The sequence below is a fragment of the Osmerus mordax genome, chromosome 27, assembly GCF_038355195.1.
Source record: "Osmerus mordax isolate fOsmMor3 chromosome 27, fOsmMor3.pri, whole genome shotgun sequence".
In the NCBI taxonomy this organism is placed as follows: domain Eukaryota; kingdom Metazoa; phylum Chordata; class Actinopteri; order Osmeriformes; family Osmeridae; genus Osmerus; species Osmerus mordax.
Window position 1 is genome coordinate 7,368,003 of NC_090076.1, and position 18,003 is coordinate 7,386,005.

Genomic DNA, 18,003 nt, shown 5'->3' on the forward strand with positions numbered 1-18,003 from the left:
ACGCAATGTTACATTTGACCGGAGAAAGCGGCCAAGCTTGGCGACTGAAATGCCATGACGACAGTGAAGGTCTCCCCCCCCCAACCACCACCACAACTCCCCCCCCATCCCCCCCACAGACACACACACCAAACATCGAGTCTAAACAGTCTGGTTTCCTCGTGTGTGTGTGTGCGTGCGGGAGTGGTTCAACAGCATTCATTTTTCATACAGGCATAAGAAAGGCAATCATCTGTTGTTTTTTTTCCTCCCCGCAATCTCGCCCAGATCTAATCCCACAATAGTTAAGACTTAATCAACATTTAATTGGTGTCTTGCTCCCCAGCTCTCTGCATATGCATTTCTCTTTTCCGCGGACTTCAAATAAAACACAACAATGCCACAGTCCTGTCAGACTTAATTCCCAAGAAAACATTGCTCTTTCTATTTTTTCCCTCTCCCTCTCTCTCTCTTTCTCAGTACGGAAAATAAACCAAACGGTATGAATATTAATGTCCGACTGCGCCGCTGTGAGTAGGGCTCCTATCAAAGCAGTGGTGGTCTCTCTCTCTTTAGAAAACGATGACAGTAAGAAGCCATTAAATAATGATGGAGGGTTGGGTCAGTGGTTCGTCTCTGGAGGGTCTGTGCCGGGGCAGCACCAAGAGCCCGCCCCCCCCCACCCCCCCCCAGAGGAGGATTGGTTACGGGTAGAGGGAGGGGGGTGGCTCTTGGTGCTGCCCCGGCACAGACACTCCAGAGGGAGACCATGGGCTGCCCGGTAGTACCAGGAGCTCACAGAGCCCCCCCCCACAAAAAAAGAAACAACCTCGCTAACCAACTCCAATTATCTCAACAAGGCCTCAAGGTGAGCTCCCCAACTGGTGTGATTTAGACTCCCAGGTTCCGAAAACCCCCAATCGCTTTCGTTTTTTATTTTTCCAGTTAACTGAAACTGTAGATAATGGTAAAAAGGGAAAGGAGAAAGAAGGAAAAGAAGCGGGCCGCTGTCTTTGAAGCCTGCTGGAGGTGGAGATACGGTCGGCAGGAGGAGTGAACTCCAGAGGAACAGCGCCAATACTTCCTCCCAGATTCCAAGCAAAATAAACCTCACCAGCGAAAACAGGTTTGTCTTTGGAGATGATTGACTAAAAAGATCTTTATAAAAAGGAGGGAAAGGCAGGAGAGCAGAAGGGGCACGCGTCCCCCCCCCCCCCCCGCCCCCCTCCTCTAGGCTCCACAGGAGACCCGGGTCACGATAGGCGAGCCTGATAAAATATTTGCCAGGCTGATAAATAATAGATGGCGGGAGCCAAACGGCTTACACGCTCCACAAAAGACCTGGGTGCTTAATATTCCATTCAATGGAGAATCACAGATACAGTCCCCAAGAACAAATACAGGATTAGGTCTGGGTTAGGTGCTGGGCTGGGCCCTCTGGGACCAGAGGCCTGCCCGGTAATGAGGTGCCTGTCTGTGCGTGAGTGTGTGTCTGTCTGTGTGTGTGTGTGTGCCTGTGTGTGTGTGTGTGCGTCGCTTCTCCTCTAAGGAGAACAGATTATACAGCAACAGCCTGCATCAAGGAAGGACCCGATCCCGTCGTGCCATGAGACTGCTCCTAAGCCAACGCTTGCTCCGTTATAAACTGGCCACATTAACACTGGGCTTCCCAGACCCTTTTAACTAGCCTAAAGGTCAGGGAGAGAGGGGGCAGGGGGAGGGACCGAAGGGGGGAGGAGGGAGGGGAGGGAGGGAGGAAGCAGGGGGAGAGAGGGATGGAGGGAGAGAGGGAGAGGAGGAGGAGACATTGAGCAGGAGGGAGAGATATCTGCTCCCATCTGGACACGCGGAACTCTTCCCCCGCCAAAAATAGCAGGGACTGAGCAGGGCCTTCTTTTGGGACCCTCTGAAAGCGTGGGTCGTCTGGACACGGGGCCACACACCACCAGGTTTCTCGTCTGCGTCTTAACGCTCTCCTCCCCTAGCTCTCGTGCCTTTGTCTCCGTTTCTCTCCCCTCCTCTCTCCTGGCCAACTCTGAGGCAGCTGTTGTTGAACAGGAGAACTGGGCGAGGAAAGACAGAGAGAGAGAGAGAGAGAGAGAGAGAGAGAGAGAGAGACAGAGAGAGAGAGAGAGAGAGAGAGACAGAGAGAGAGACAGAGAGAGAGACACAGAGAGAGACAGAGAGAGAGACAGAGAGAGACAGAGAGAGAGACAGAGATAGACACAGAGAGAGAGACAGGCAGACAGAGAGAGACAGAGAGAGAGAGACACAGAGAGAGACAGAGAGAGACAGAGAGAGAGACAGTATACAGCAGCAGATCAGGAGACCAGTCAGTGTAATTCTCTAGAGAAGATCCTCACCCTGACACGCAACGGTCCCCTCCTCCTTTGAACACCCATGTCCTCCCTCTCTCTCTTTCTCTCTCTTCATTACCTCATCTACAAATCCTACTCTCTCTGCTTTCTCTCCTCTCTCTCCCTCTGTTTCACTCCTCCCTGTCCCTTTCTGATGACAGAAGGTGGTGTCAGACCCAACACCACGCAGGTGTGCCACTAACAAGTAGGAGGCACTGGTGCACTGACACACACACACTGTTTATACACACACACACACAAAAATGACACACACACACACACATACAGGCCGCAGGACAATCCCATAAAAGAAGCAGCACTCAAAAGTGTGAAGGTCCAACGCCCGGTTCAGACAGAGCTGTGCCACGGAGGCCTCCGTCTTCATGGGAAACCTAGAAAGGCTGAACAAGCCGTGTGTGAGGACAACGCCACATCCTGGAGAGGCTGCTGCTCCTCTGACAGCTCGCCAAGAGCTGAGGGGGGGGGGGGGGGGGGGGGAAGGGGGGAGGGGGGGAGGGGGGGGGGCAGGGAGTCAGAAGCAGAAAGAAAGACAGGCCGACAGACGCAGACAGACAGCAGACGAAACAGGAGACACACAGACAGACAGAGAGAGAGAGAGAGAGAGAGAGAGAGAGAGAGAGAGAGAGAGAGAGAAAGAGAGGCAGCTAGCACTCAGGGCTAGCTGGATAGATGCTGATGGCAGGGCCTTTGTTAGCATAGGCCTGACAGGAGGAGGAGAGGGCTCCTGTCAGTGGCTGGGGGGGACCGGGGGGGGGGGGGGGGGGGGTGGGGGGGGGAGGGGGGAGAGAGGAGAGGAGGGCAGGCAGATGAAAGACACAGGGGCCTCCCAGCTGACTAGTTAGAGAGGTCTGATGCAGCACAATTATACGGGGCGTGTGACAAGCTTGCACGCCCGGCTGCTCTCCCCGGCTCCCTCTCCCTCCCCGACGCCGTTCAGGAACAGCGGTACCGCTCACCTCCGCTCGCCGCGCGACAATAAGTCAACTGATGTGTCGGTGTAATCTCATGATATATTCCTTTGGCTGCCGGGGCGTTTGCGGGAGAGCGGGCGGGCGCAGCCCTGCCAGACTGACACAGCAGGTTCACTGAGGGACCAAACACTCAGGACCTGCCTGGAGCCTGAGGTACGCAGGCAGTGTCGGTGTCTCACGCCCGCTCCACTCTCTCTCTCGCTCCACTCTCTCTCTCGCCCTCCTCTCTCCCTCTCCCTTTTTCTCCCTCCCCCTCTTCCTCTCCTCATGTCTCCTGTTCCTACATCTCTCCCGACCTCCACTTCCTTCTGTCACTCTCTCTCCTCTCCATCTCTCTCTCTCTCCTCTCCATCTCTCTCTCTCTCCACTCTTCCTCAGAGCTGCTGGAGAGAGGACAGTGACCGTAGCTGATTGGTCGATACGGTCGAGCCCCGCCCCCCCCCCCCCGTGCCACCTCTCTCTCTGGAGGACACAGCCAGACCAACACAAAGAGAGCAAGGCCTCAACAGAAAAGTGTCCATTTACAGGACGTGTGTGTGTGTGTGTGTGTTTAGGTGTTTGTTTCCCACTATTAAGAGGAGCATTAGAGACAAATGCCCCCCCCCCCCCCCCCTCTCGATCACACCTAGTTGCTGGACACTACCCAGACTGTAGTGAAACATGCTAAACATGATATTAAAATAGCTACTAGCTACTAAAATACATGTGTGTGTGTCTCCCGTCTGCTACCTGAAACACACACACACACTAACCCAAACACTCCCAGAGGAAGATATATGGGAAGAGAGTAAAAGGCCTGGAAAAGGTGGAGGTCTGATGGGAGACCTTTTACATATTCTGTCGGCATGTTCGTTAAATAAAACCGAGACGATTTGTCTCCCCGCTACGCCAAACTGTAAATCACAGACCAAAATCACTTCCATCCTTTTTTTCTCTGTCTGTCTCTCTCTCTCTCTCTCTCTCTCTCTCTCTCTCTCTCTCTCTCTCTCTCTCTCCACTAACACAACACCTTCCACCCCAGAGGGCCGGTAATTTACACCCCGAAGCCCTGGTGGGACTTGTTCGCCGCCGGCAGCACGGCGCTCCGAGCGGAGGGACTGAGAGGGGAAGAGATGCTCCGAGGGTTGGGTCATTCCTCCGGCTCCCGGGAGAGACCTTGGGTTCCGTGTCTGCTCCTGATCGCCCCACGCCGCGCAGATACTGGAGAGACCAGAGCTGGCCGCGATAGGCCACGGATGACATCACTCCCGACTTCTCTCCCCTCAACTGTCATAAACATCTGGTTCGGCTGGGCGGCCGCGGAGATAAGGCGAGAGGGAGGGGAGGGAGGGGAGGTTGCGGGGGGGAGAGAGGGGTCTATAGAGAGAGGGAGGGAGAGATAAAGGAAGAGAGAGAGAGAGAGACAGAGGAAGAGAGAGATATGGACAGAAGAGAGACAGTGAGAGAGAGACAGAAGGAGAGAAAGGACAGAGGTGGAGGAGGCAGGGAGAAAGAGCCTTCCTCCCCCGCACAGAAAGGTCTGAGTGAAAATATGTGCGAGAGTTAATGCTCCAATAACTGATAATTTAGGGCTTGTCGGCCATTAAAACGTAACAGCTTTAAGACAAACAGTCAAATCTAATCCTGGTTTAGTACCGGCTTTGCAGCCTGTCAGGGCGCACAGATAGCAGGCTGACTGAAGACAACGCGAGCTGGGATGATCACTGAACCTCCATATATTACATGAAGCATACACACCACGGTTGAATATTCCACACTTTAAGCTTCTCGGTTTGATAGGGTGCTGTAATATTGATGAGGATCGCCATGTTCAATCAAAGAAACAGGGTCCTAAACTCTCAGGACTCTCATCACATGGTGTGAACAGAGGATGTCGAACGGAGAGCAGGAGACACACACCCTCACGGTGCTACACACACACTGCATCACCCACACACACTGCATCACACACACACACTGCATCACACACACACACTGCATCACACACACACAGCACTACACAGACTCAAACACACACACACGGGGCTCCACGCAGAAACACATTCACACACACACATTCCCGAGGCTCAACACACACACACACACACACACATTCCCGAGGCTCAACACACACACACACACACACATTCCCGAGGCTCCACACACACACACTCACGGTGCTAAGCTTGCTGGACGTGATGATGATCCTCCGTTCGTGGAGCATGCTGGCGTACAGCTGCAGCATGTTGTTGACGTCCACCGCTACAAAGTACTCTGTCAGGTTCCTCTGGGGGAGAGACAGAACAATCGCCGTCACAAGCCTTCCTGCAGAACACGTCCAGTACCACAAACAGTAACACACGCACAAGAACACGCTTCACTTGCATGTTCCTGAAAGTGGAGAAGTATTGTGATGTATTTTGGTAACACGGTACTCACCCAGCAACACATACAGTAACTCGCACATTCAGTGATGAATAAGTTATTAGATCCATGAATACGCTTCCCTTACACATGAATACATGCATGTTCTTGAGAGCGAGGAACTCTTTGTGCTTTGACATTTGCCGACCAGGTGCTAATTTATGACACATGTTTATGGAGGTCAGCCTCAGGGTCAGAACGGGCCTACAGAAACTCTCCCATTTAGTGGAAAACGCGACATCAATCATTCCTTTATGCGATAACACTATCTGAACCGAGCCGTCATGGGTACAGGAAACACAAGTGTGGCTGTAGCTATAAGCTCGGCGGATAGAGCATTTTACAATTTGACAAGGTCACAGGTTGAAACCCCGCCCCTCCCAACCCCCCCACACCCCCATGAGGGGTAAGAGCTTAGCTGTGTGTGTGTGCGTGCGTGTGTGCGCTCGTGTTCTTGCGCTATGACACAGCAGGCAGTGAAGGAGACAGGCTGGTCTTAGTGAGAAGACTTGAGAGGCTGAAAGACTCACGCTCTCTGGGATAGTGGGAAGGCCGTTCACGTCAGGGGCGATGAAGTACGAGTGCTGTGGAAACACACAACGCAGATGGGGGGGTTACTGACATAGCATAGATAGAAATAGAGAGATATATATAGAGAGAGGGAGACACGGAGAGAGAGAGAGAGACAGGGAGAGAGACACAGGGAGAGATAGAGAGAGAGAGAGAGAGAGAGAGACAGCATTGCACAGTTCCAGAAGGTTCCATCTGTTGGTACCTGCTAAAAAGTTAGTTCATACGATACCACTGCAACAGTTACTGTTCACACGTATTCTCTCGGTGTTGTAAGACTAGTTGATAACGTGTTAGTTGTGCAGTTACAGGTTTGTACAATATCAAGGAATGCAAACCAACAGTTAGACACACCACCCGTTTACACACTCACACACCAAATCAACCCCAGTGTTGTTCCACCATCAAGAAAATACACCGCCACCTGAGAAAGTAGATCCAATCACAGGCAACAATAACACTACACCCACATTCACCTGAGAGAATACGTCTGGCACTCCTCCAGGTCTGAAACTCACGTAGTGAGCAGTTGTGTTTGCTTGCATGCTCACAATGCCCTTAAAGCTAATCTAAAGACAGCATGGTGAGAAGCATTTACTAAATCGCTTTCTAGATAAAACTGACGAATAAATAATATTATTTCTAACCTTAAATACTAAACATTAACAACTCATGTCATGGCAGATACGCCTCCGAGTAGCAGCCGTTGTTCTAGTATCGTCTAGTCACGACTCCAGTGGCTTACGCTGAAGGAGATTTGTTAGCAGCTACTTTCAGGAACCGTGTCCTTGACTGCCGTCTCCACTGTTGCTGTGGAGATGAGCCCTTTATGACACGGCGTGATCATCATCATCAACATCATCATGCAAACGATGCGCGTTCCCCTAAACTCCACTCCGACAGTCCCAGGCCTGCACACTCTGCCAGCCTCCTTCTTTCTCCACATTTTTTTACCATGTTTGTATGAGAACATGAAATGTGGGTTAACGGGATTGGCTTCAAGGAGATTTCTTGAGCACAATTGCATTTTCTTTTAACATAAACCCCACCCCCCAAAAAAAAAAAAAGGAAAAAGGAGAGAGCCTGGTGATCAGAGCCGGGAAAGAGCAGCGTGGAGCGACATGAATCATTTACAAGGTTTGATTGTTTTCCAGAAAAGAAGAAACAAGACACCAAGGCCCAGGATAGTTTTTTTTTTTTTTTGTGATATTAAAAGAGATAGCGGAGCCTTATTTGGTCAAATTGGACAGCTTCTGCTCCCATGCGATTAGTGCAGCGGTATTCTTTTTTATTTATGATTTTCACCACCACCTCTCCCCTCTCTCTCTCGTCCACTCACTCTTCTCCACTCACCAGCTCTTGACTGTGTGGATCTCTCTTTACTTGCCCAGTGGCAATATGCAACGTCTCATTCTTGCCGTGAAAAAGGAGAGAGCAAAACAGGGTTCACACTTGAAACGGGACAATGTTTTTTTTTTGTTTTCTTTCTTTCTTTCTTTTCCTAGGCTGCGAAGATGAAACTAAAAGATATCTATTTTTTAGGGATATTCTGATTCATCAATTAAATATCAAACTGCCATTTTTTCCAGAAAACAGTTGAAACGATCACCACTGCTCCGAGGCGCTCCTCAACGAGACTGAGTTCAAAGATAGCTTTATACACCAGATAAAAACAACATCGAATACTCTCACAGACCCATTGATATTACAATTACTAACCTATAAAGCAGAGTATGGATGACTTAACCTTCATCAAACTGATTTAATATATGCAAAAACTTGTAGATCTAGACCAGCATCGTATAACACAGCTCCTCTCATTGACTTGAATGAGGACCGGGTGGTCATTAAAGAACAGAACAGAACAGACTTGCCAAGCGCTGACAAAGAAAGCAAATTAAATAATAAAAAATGAATGGGAACAGAACGGATGCCACTGAAACATTTCACTCTCCCGCATCTCAGTGTGTGTTATGGCAAAGGAATGAACTCAAATGGAGTGTTATATTTGGGTTGTAACACACTGGGAGATAATGTCAGCCTAACTCAAACACTGGCTTGGCTCTGACCGACACATGGCTGTTAAGACATTTCAACCCTTTGATAAGCTGGAGACATGATGAGTTGTGAAAGCAGCCATTAGGTTGAAAGATGCCCAGCCTCCTCTTATCACAGGAGACCTGTTAAACCCACTTGTGTTTCTAAACACACCTCCTACGCCCTTGTGTCCCCTGTACACACACACACGCACGCACACACACGCGCGCGTATACCTACCACGCTCAGGTTGACGGGGGTGAAGGGCTTTGGCACGGGCAGGTCGTAGAGAGAGTTCAGCATATCGTTCAAGTCGTTTTCCTGAAGAGAGAAAAAGAGAGACAGAAACCCCCGTTAGCACCGGCGCGACCGAGGAGGAGAGGAGCCGGCGCTGGGCCGGAGGGGGGCAGGGGCTGCTGGGCAAAGGCCCTGCCGCCAGACGGGGGGAGGGGGGGGGGAGCGACCCCACTGCCAGGCCGGGAGGCCCGCGCCGAACGAGCGACAGAGAGGTTTAGGAGACGGCGCTGCCGCTTATTACCCCACCCGTGATTTACGGCGTCCGCGGTCCTGCGGTAATTAAGCACCGCCCCCCCCCCCCCCCCCCCTTCCCTCCACCACGCTCCGCAGAACAGACGCCGGGATCACACGCCACCTTTTACGAGCCCTCTGGACAAGAGCGGGTGTGTGTTTCCTGTGGGCAGGCTGTCTGGGAGCGTTTCGGAGGACAGGAGAAGTGAGCCTCTAGAACCGTCGTTGAAAAGTGAACTTGGCCTCCCTTTTTTAATGTCTAGGAAGGATGTTTCCACAGAGGAGCGATATTACTGTTTGTGTGACAGAAAGAGAGAATGAGAGTGAGAGAGAGAGGGAGGTGGAGAGAAAGAGGGAGAGAGGAAGGGAGGTGAAGAGAAACTGAAAGAGAGGAAGGGAGGTGGGGAGAGAGGGAGACTGAAAGAGAGGGAGGTGGGGAGAGAGAGAGAGACAGAGAGAGAGAGAAGACGGGAGGTGGAGAGAGTGTGCAATCGAAGAGCTCCTGCCACGGAGAGCCTCAATGCTCACACGCATGGTCAGTAACACAGCCCAGGGAAACACTCCATTTACCCCCTCGCCCCAACCGTCATCGCCCTCGTCTTCCCTCGTCTGTCAACATCCCTCTCTCACTCGCAACGGCAGAGTAAATATAAACCGAATCATGCACACCAACACTTCAGTCATCCAGGATCCACTCTACCTCCCAGCACACACTCACACCAAACCACAAACAACTAAATCTATTTCGTTTTAATGCAGAAATCTTTTTTCCTCGAATTTTTTAAATAAAATGATTACACAATCTCAACCAACAACAAGCAAAACCTTTACTCAAATGCGGTGTTGTAGCCAAGCAACGGGACCTGAGCCTCATGCTGAATGTTTAAAAGAGGCTACCGAGGCAAATGACTGTCAGAGCTCTGATTGGTTGAAGTGTGGCTTGACAGAGTGAGTCGAAGGGTTATTTTAATAAATAAAATATGTCTGGGTGTGTTTCCTTTTGGCCTCTCTCACCCTAACTGAGGATTTTGTGTGCGTGTGTGTGTGTGTGTGCACACGCTTGCTGTGTGTGTGTGTGTGTGTGTGTGTGTGTGTGTGTGTGTGAGCCTGTGTTTGTGTGTGCGTGTGTGCAAAGGAGCTCTACATAGCAACTTATTGGTAGCTGTGGCCCCTGCTTTGTCCCTCCACAGACTGAGTGTGTGTGTGTGTGTGTGTGTGTGTGTGTGTGCTCGGTCCATCTTCCTCCTTGCAGACAGACCCGAGACACCACTGCATCACACTAAAGCTGTTCTCTTCCTCACAGTGTGGAAAATATATTTCCCTTTTTCTTCCTCTCTACAGGGGTAAGAGCTTAGCTGTGTGTGTGTGTGTGTGTGTGTGTGTGTCTGTGTCTGTGTGTGTGCATACTGTTTGTTTTCCAGTAAACCATCAAGGACAGACTTGCGGTTTCAGATCAGCATTTGGTCTGTGATACGTCAGCGCCGCTGTGCTAACAAGGCGAGCCAAGTCAGCCTCTCACAACATAACAGCAACGACGACAAACAGACGCACAACACTGATGCCGCACAACACACCACAGCCCAGGCAGACGCGGTACACACACGCCCGGCATCCGAGTCTCCAGCGCACACACACACACACAGCAGCTGAAGAAAAACCGTGTCTAGGAGGAGGTTAGGCTTACCTGGTGTTTTGTTAAGTAGTCTGCCAGCGTGTTTAGCAGCTTGTAGTAGATTTCAAACCAGGGAAGATAGCTGCAAGGGTTAGCAAGAGAGAGGCATCAAAACGCATGCGTTTACATCGAATGATTCAGTCATTTGAGTTCTCATGTTTATCATCACTCTGCAATACAGGATAATTAGTTGGTTATGGACAGAGCAGCTTCAAAAATGGGATTCAGATTTACTTGGCCACACTGGATCTACATGTGTAGTTACCAGAAATGTGTACGAGACCAGTATAATCACAACGGACACACAACAATAACACACAGTGCCATACATCAAGAACATCGACATGACATATTTCTTTATTTGAGGGGCGATATGAAAACACAAACACAACACGGTTTACAACGTGTCGTTAGCACAGCCCCATGCACGCTGCTTTCGTTAGCACAGACCAACATGAACCGGAACCCAATTATGACATTCTCCATTCTAAGAGCACATTCTAAGGACACATGGCATTCTACGCATTCCTGCCATGTCAGTGGGCAAGGGCAGCACACACAAAACACACCCAAAAAAAAAGTGATGAATTTAGTTCAACAAAACATGAATGGGCCCCCAGTGTTTGTGGTAACCAAGGACGGATGCAAGAGTTTAGAAATCTTCAGCTCCCAGATGCACAAGGCTAGCCAAGACACTGTACCAAAAACACAGATCTCTTCTCCTCCTCAATATGTTCAAGTACATTCCTTTCGCATCTCGCCTTAACTAATTATACTGTTGCCAAATTTCATTAATTAATTAACAACCTAAAAATAATTTATACTGTCATGTTTGTTTTTTACGGTAATTGCGAAGTACACCTACCCATAAGCGAGAAGCACCTGCAAACATGGCTCTCTTTATAAGGTTGACATATTCTTGGCCAAGTTGTGTTGGTTTAGAGGTGGACGCAAGCCAAAACTTTTGTTTTTTCATAGAGCTTAGTTCATTTACAATGTTACACAATAAAATGTTGTAAAACTACAATTTTAAATGGTAGTGTGAGCTATTTATTTTGAAGATGTGGTTTTTCAGATATCTTTAAATACGGTTTTCAACGTAGTTAATTGGGCTCAGTTTAAAATTAACATGAACTGCGGAAAAATTATCCTAAATTGTTGTTTTTTGACTTCCTGATTGAAGGAGCTTAAATAAATTAATGAAACTTTTGATTGAACGAATTAAAAAAGGCCTTGCATTTATTCCCTTATATTAGGAACTAGGAAAACACTTCCAAACACAAATGATTGCGAATGATTATGGAACACACACACAAAAAAAAAAAAAAGAAGAATTTATAATCTACATACATGAATACAAATATGACAACTGATCATTGTGATTCACAGGAGAACTCTGACAGGGGAGAGAGAAGGCTTATTTGCCAGTGAACTCTTGAGCTTTGACAGAGAAAGATATGCTGGGAAGTTCTCAGTGCACGGTTCACTGCTTGCTCTGCAGACTGGAATTAACAGACAACAAGAAAAACAATAATGCACATTTTCATATCGCTAAATCCGCAAAGGGCCAATGACATGCCGGTTCCCGGAGAAGTGCAGCGAAGCGGACCAATCAGAGGGCCCGAGTGACCATTAGCCTGAAACAATCAGCTTCTTAACATGCCAATATTTTGACGTCCGGGTGAAGATTCACCGTAATCAGGTCACCCACTCTCAAGCCAAACGAAACACGCGTGTGTTAACTACAAAATTCACATGATGACCAGACATCAAAGAAAACGTAAAGACCTATTTAAATCTCTCAAACAAACATTACATACATATGTAACATCAGAATGTATTCCCATGCATCTCTGAGGAAGTTGAATCATTTAACAAGTTGAAAGACCTACTAACTTCAACAGTGTTGTATGATGTATATTATTATAATTATTTGTATTATTATTAACAGGTCTTAGGCAACAAAGCAGAGTCATGGTGTATCTCCTTTGTTTACAGTGCGAGGCTCCTGGAAGTTAATCCTCCATTCTTCACTAGTGAAGGGTATTTAACCCTTGTGTTATCTTCGGGTCATTCTGACCCATCAGTCATTGTGACCCACCGTCGTATTGCGACAACTTTACCGCATACAAAAACAAAGTGAAGCATTTTCTTTTAACTGTTGGGCTGTCTCAGACCCCCAACATTGCAAAGGTTAAAAGAAAATTATTTTAATTTATTTTTGTATTGGGTAAAATTGGGTAAACACAACGATGGTTCGTTATGAACCTTTGGGTCATGTGACCCGAAGCCAGCACGAGGGTTAAACAGGGCCTGTCCGAGGGGCTGGCCAAGTGTCACAGCTCTCACACCCCTTTGACTCCTAAATCATGGTGATGCCCATCTTTTGTTTTAGACACGAAGAAATAATTTTCGCAAGAGAAGCGAACCAAGACTTAGTAAAAACGCCCCGTGAGGATTCTTTGCTTTGGCGCACCAAAACGGCATTGCACGTTATTGTGTAAATGAGGAAAAGAACGGGAAGGAATGTCTCTGTTCAGATAAAACACGTTTAAAAAAAAACTAATTTTAAAAGCTGCAAGTCCTCCTGCTCTTCGGAGTCTACGGAACCTGGAGTGTTTGTGCTTCACAAATCCTCCGATAGAGAGACATCCATCACGGCGATGACTGTGCGTGGGGGCCCTGCACACACTCTGGCCGTTTTAAACACACGTCCTCTCAAAGTGCTGTGAACTAGGAGAGTTAACCAGCTAATCTCCGGGCCCACTCACGGGCCCTCTACCTCCTCCACCCAGAGCCACAACACCACCCAGAAGGCTCATCTCAACAGATCCAAACAATCTCCATTTAAAATAAACTTCCTCGGCTGAAGAAGCTCTAAACTTGTGAAACTTTATAGGGGCGGGGGGGGGGGAGAGACCATTAGTTTAAAAGAAAGAAAAAAAAACTCACAATCGAAAGCAGAAAAAAATAACCCAACTAGAGGTTTTAGAGCAGTCGGTTACATCCTTCTACTTCTATGAGATTCTTTGACGAAGAACTCAATTAGCGACGGTTTCTGCGTGCCGCGCTGTAACACATTAAGCAGCGCCGTTCCTCAGTGGCCCACTCCGTGGGCGCCTTTAACGGCTTCTTGCCATTTACTTCCATAAAGTACCCTTTGGGTGTTAAGCGAGACACTGTTATTCCAACTCCACGGACGGGTCTTAAATCTCCCTCAAGGATCAGGCCCCTCGCTACAAGTCAACTTGCACCTTGTAGCCGGCCTCGTTGCGAGATTTGATTACATCTTTACTTTCCCAGGTCAGAGGTTAAGCACAGGGAAGGAAATGTCCTCTGGCGAACCACTAAGTGTCCACTAACGGGAGCGAGGCCGTCACTAAAACACAATCCCCAAGTCCCAGCCATCAAATAAAACGAAGGAAACCACCCTTTTCATCTCCCGAGTCTCTTAGATGTTCGACTGGCTATTCCTCCATCCCCCCCCGCTCCCAAATGTGAGGGAATGATCAGGAGGGAGGAGACAGGGGGGATGAAGGTGTAAAATAGAAACCATTCTGCTTTTAAAGAGGTTTCGCCTGGAGGGAGCGCGTCTTTTTCGTGCAGCAAGACTACAAAGAGCTGTCCGTGTAAAACTGTCCAACTCATTAAGGTGACTTCCTCCTGTAAGCATAGGTGACAATTTTATGGTCCCAGCACTTCAACAACCACAGGGACACAAACAGTTTTAATTACCTTTGTTTTGTGTCAGAGGTGTGTAGATTAAATGAAGGTGCAGAGGTTTTTACGTGTGTTTCGTGTAATCCATACAATCAAAATACACATTGATAGATATTATGTTAATGTTATTTCAATTTTAGACAAATTAGATTTTTTTTTTTGTCACTTCCATTGTTTCATTGCTAATTTGTCACATGAGGAACATGTTCGAAAAACAATCATATTTTGAACCCGGTCTTTTTGTTCTCTGATTTTATGATTTGTCGTTTTTGTAGCCTGTTTGTACTTAAATAACATTAAATACAGTCGAATTATTCATTAATCTTGGCTAAAATACGGATGTATTTTGTTTTATATATATTTCTAATAATAGCTTCTCTTCACATTGAAGCTACTTAAGAGAAAATCAGACCACAAAAACAAAGAACTGGGAAGTATTTAAAACACAAAAAAAAAAACTTTCTATACATTTCTTATTATGAATGGAGTAAGCCATGCAAACTACTCAGAATGCATAATGAATTTTATACATCATATGTCAAATGAATTAGCATGTCGAACTCAGAGAGAGGGACAGCGAAGCCTCAGCTAATTGGCAGCGCAGATTCATGCATAATTATGGGAAGAAGCGTCTTTGCCGTGCCAGTAGCTGAATAACGAGGAAAATAGAGAGAGAGGGAGGAAAAAGAAGAAGGGAAAACAAAGGACCATCGAGGCTGGCCTGGAAGGGTGGGAGGAGGGGAGGAGGAGGGGAGGAGGGGGAGGAGGAGGGGAGGGGGGGAGGGGAATAGGGGGGGGGACACACAACAGCAGCTCATCAAGTTAAAGACAAAACAGCGTTTGTCCATCAACACCACAGCATCGCCAGCACACACAGGTTTACTACACTGCATTCACCTTTCAACACTGTATTTTGTTTCCCTAGGCGCTGTATGTCATTTATGTAAATATACACTTACAAAAAATTGTGTGTATGTATGATACTTTTTACACTGTAACTAATAACTTATCTTGGCTCATTGTGTAGATAGAAATCCAAAAGCAATATTTTCAATATGACATTTAATTTTGGTTTATACATCAAAATAAAGAATATTAATAGATTAAAATAAATGACACGGTAATGAAACCATGTGAGGTTTGTGTGTGTGTGTGTGGGTGTGTGTGTGTGTGTGTGTGTGTGTGTGTGTGTGTGAGCGTGTGTGTGAGAGAGTTTGAGCGTGTGTGTGTGAGTGTGAGTGTGTGTGTGTGTGTGAGTGTGTGTGTGAGCGTGTGTGTGAGAGAGTTTGAGCGTGTGTGTGTGAGTGTGTGTGTGTGTGTGTGTGTGTGTGTGTGAGTGTGAGTGTGTGTGTGTGTGTGTGTTACCTGAGCAGACAGATGCAGATCCGGCATCCTGAGGTGAGTCGGCAGAAGCCAAACCTCTGCTTGCTGTCGATGTCCGTCAGCACAAACGTGAAGTTCTGACCCACCTGGTTCTGGGAAACCCTGGGAGAACACACACACACACACACGCACACACACACACAGGCACCGGTGGACAGAAAAAAGCAATTTCAAAAGAGCCAACAATTACTTGTTGTTAACTCTGTGCGTCAACTGAATATGTCGGTTTCTACAATAGTACATGACCCCACAGAAAAGTGTGATTCCAGACGCCATGACGCCCCCCTGCCCCACCCCAGAAAAGTTTACCCAAATTAAACAACAACAAAAAACGTACAAAGGACCCATTCAGCAAACAGAAGCTGCTGATATACGCGGGTTACACGGAAGTCAATCGCAAACTCTCAGATATTGGTAGTGGGAGGAAGTGAGGTATCAACCATGCAGCACCAGGAGGAGGTATCACCACTAGATGCAGCAACTAAGCTTGTGAAGACTTCTACCCTGGAACTACCTACCCCCTGCCAGTTCTCTATACAATAGGACTTTTCACATGACATTTTCCATGTTGAAAAATACCCCCCAACCCCTATAAATTCATCCACAAGGGGGTTGCTATCTAAACCTGACCAACATCGAGCCTAAAGAGTTCTCCAGTCCACCAAGTCAACACGGCAGAAGATAACACAATTCAGAATAAGGGCGCGTACACACACACACACACACACACACACGGTTACACTAACCCTAAACCCCAACAGTTTCTACCAGCTCTCAGGGTTGAGTTTTAGCTGGTGAGCTCCCATGTGTTTATGTGCACCATGGAACCATCGTGTGGAACTCACATGGAACTCACCCGCTTTACCTGTCACACGTCTGACTGTTTGTTAGGGGGAGGGAGGGTGTGTATGAGTGTCTTTGTGTGTGTGTATATGTATGTATGTATGTATGTATGTATGTATGTATGTATGTATGTATGTATGTATGTATGTATGTATGTGTGTGTGTGTGTGTGTGTGTGTGTGTGTGTGTGTGTGTGTGTGTGTGTGTATGTGTGTGTGTGTGTATGTTGTGTGTGTGTGTGTGTGTGTATGTGCGTGTGTATGTGTGTGTGTGTGTGTGTGTGTGTGTGTGTGTGTCTCTTGGCAAGGCACACAGCTATAAACAGAGCGCAGGGAGGAAGAAGCTGTACCTTTCCACGTCGAAGGGAAGCAGAACTTGGGCACCGTCTGCAGCATCTCCTGAGGAGAGAGAGAGAGGGAGGGAGGGACAGGGAGAGAGAGGGGGGGAGTGGAGAGGGAGAGGGGGAGACAGGGAGAGAGAGAGAGAGGGGGGGGGGGAGAGGGGAGAGAGAGGGGAGAGAGAGGCAGGGAGGGAGGGACAGGGAGAGAGAGGGGGGGAGTGGAGAGGGAGAGGGGAGAGAGGGAGAGAGAGAGAGAGAGAGAGAGAGAGAGAGAGAGGGAGGGAGGGACAGGGAGAGAGAGGGGGGGAGTGGAGAGGGAGAGGGGGAGAGAGGGAGAGAGAGAGAGAGAGAGAGAGAGAGAGGGGGGGGGAGGGAGAGGGGGAGAGAGAGGCAGGGAGGGAGGCAGGGAGGGAGAGAGGGAGAGAGAAGGTTTAGAGAAAACAAATACAACAACACTGAGGGGGGGGGGGCAAGGGGCTTCTTCAGTCACTCTCCCACGCACCGATCACACACACACACGGAATATACTCAAGGCACACACACACATACAAGTAAACCACATGCAATCCTTGAGATAGGATCCATGATTCTGACAAGTGATCTACACAAACCTTCAATCAAAATTAACACACAATTTATCGACCAATCCTCACTGTTTAAGTGGACGGAATAAGCCTATTTACCAGCGAGGAGAAGGCGGGTCATCAAACCCACAGATTAATATATTAGTAATAATTTTGTTCATTGATTATCAGGGACTGGAGAGGGCTGGAGGATGAGGGGGAGGGAGAGATGATGGGAGGGAGGATGAGGGGAGGGAGAGATGATGGGAGGGAGGGATGAGGGGAGGGAGGTTTGAGGGGAGGGAGGGATGAGGGGAGGGAGAGATGATGGGAGGGAGGGATGAGGGGAGGGAGAGATGATGGGAGGGAGGGATGAGGGGAGGGAGGGATGAGGGGAGGGAGGGAGGGGGAGGAAAGCAGAGAGACTAGTGGGGGCAGATTGCTGTGACAATGGGCTAAGCAGCTCTGCAGCTTCAAGGGGTGGGGGTGGAGGGGGGGGGGAGTCTTTAAGGCTTTACCTCCCAACACCTCCCCTGTGGGGCAGGGGGGGGCCGGGGGAGCCAGAGGCAGTTTGAGGGAGGAAGGGTCCTGAGGGGGCCCCCCCCACCCACCAGCG

General features: G+C 48.4%; 1 protein-coding gene across 1 annotated transcript in view; it reads right to left on the bottom strand.

The window, feature by feature from the left end:
• Nucleotides 1-16,879, bottom strand: part of dennd1b (DENN/MADD domain containing 1B) — a 49,254-nt gene extending 32,375 nt beyond the window's left edge. The window contains 8 exon segments of the mRNA XM_067230526.1: nucleotides 5,484-5,594; nucleotides 6,262-6,315; nucleotides 7,655-7,714; nucleotides 8,579-8,659; nucleotides 10,551-10,620; nucleotides 15,624-15,743; nucleotides 16,834-16,852; nucleotides 16,855-16,879. Of these exon segments, the coding sequence (XP_067086627.1) occupies nucleotides 5,484-5,594; nucleotides 6,262-6,315; nucleotides 7,655-7,714; nucleotides 8,579-8,659; nucleotides 10,551-10,620; nucleotides 15,624-15,743; nucleotides 16,834-16,852; nucleotides 16,855-16,879 (540 nt within the window).
• Between the last annotated feature and the right edge of the window lie 1,124 nt (nucleotides 16,880-18,003).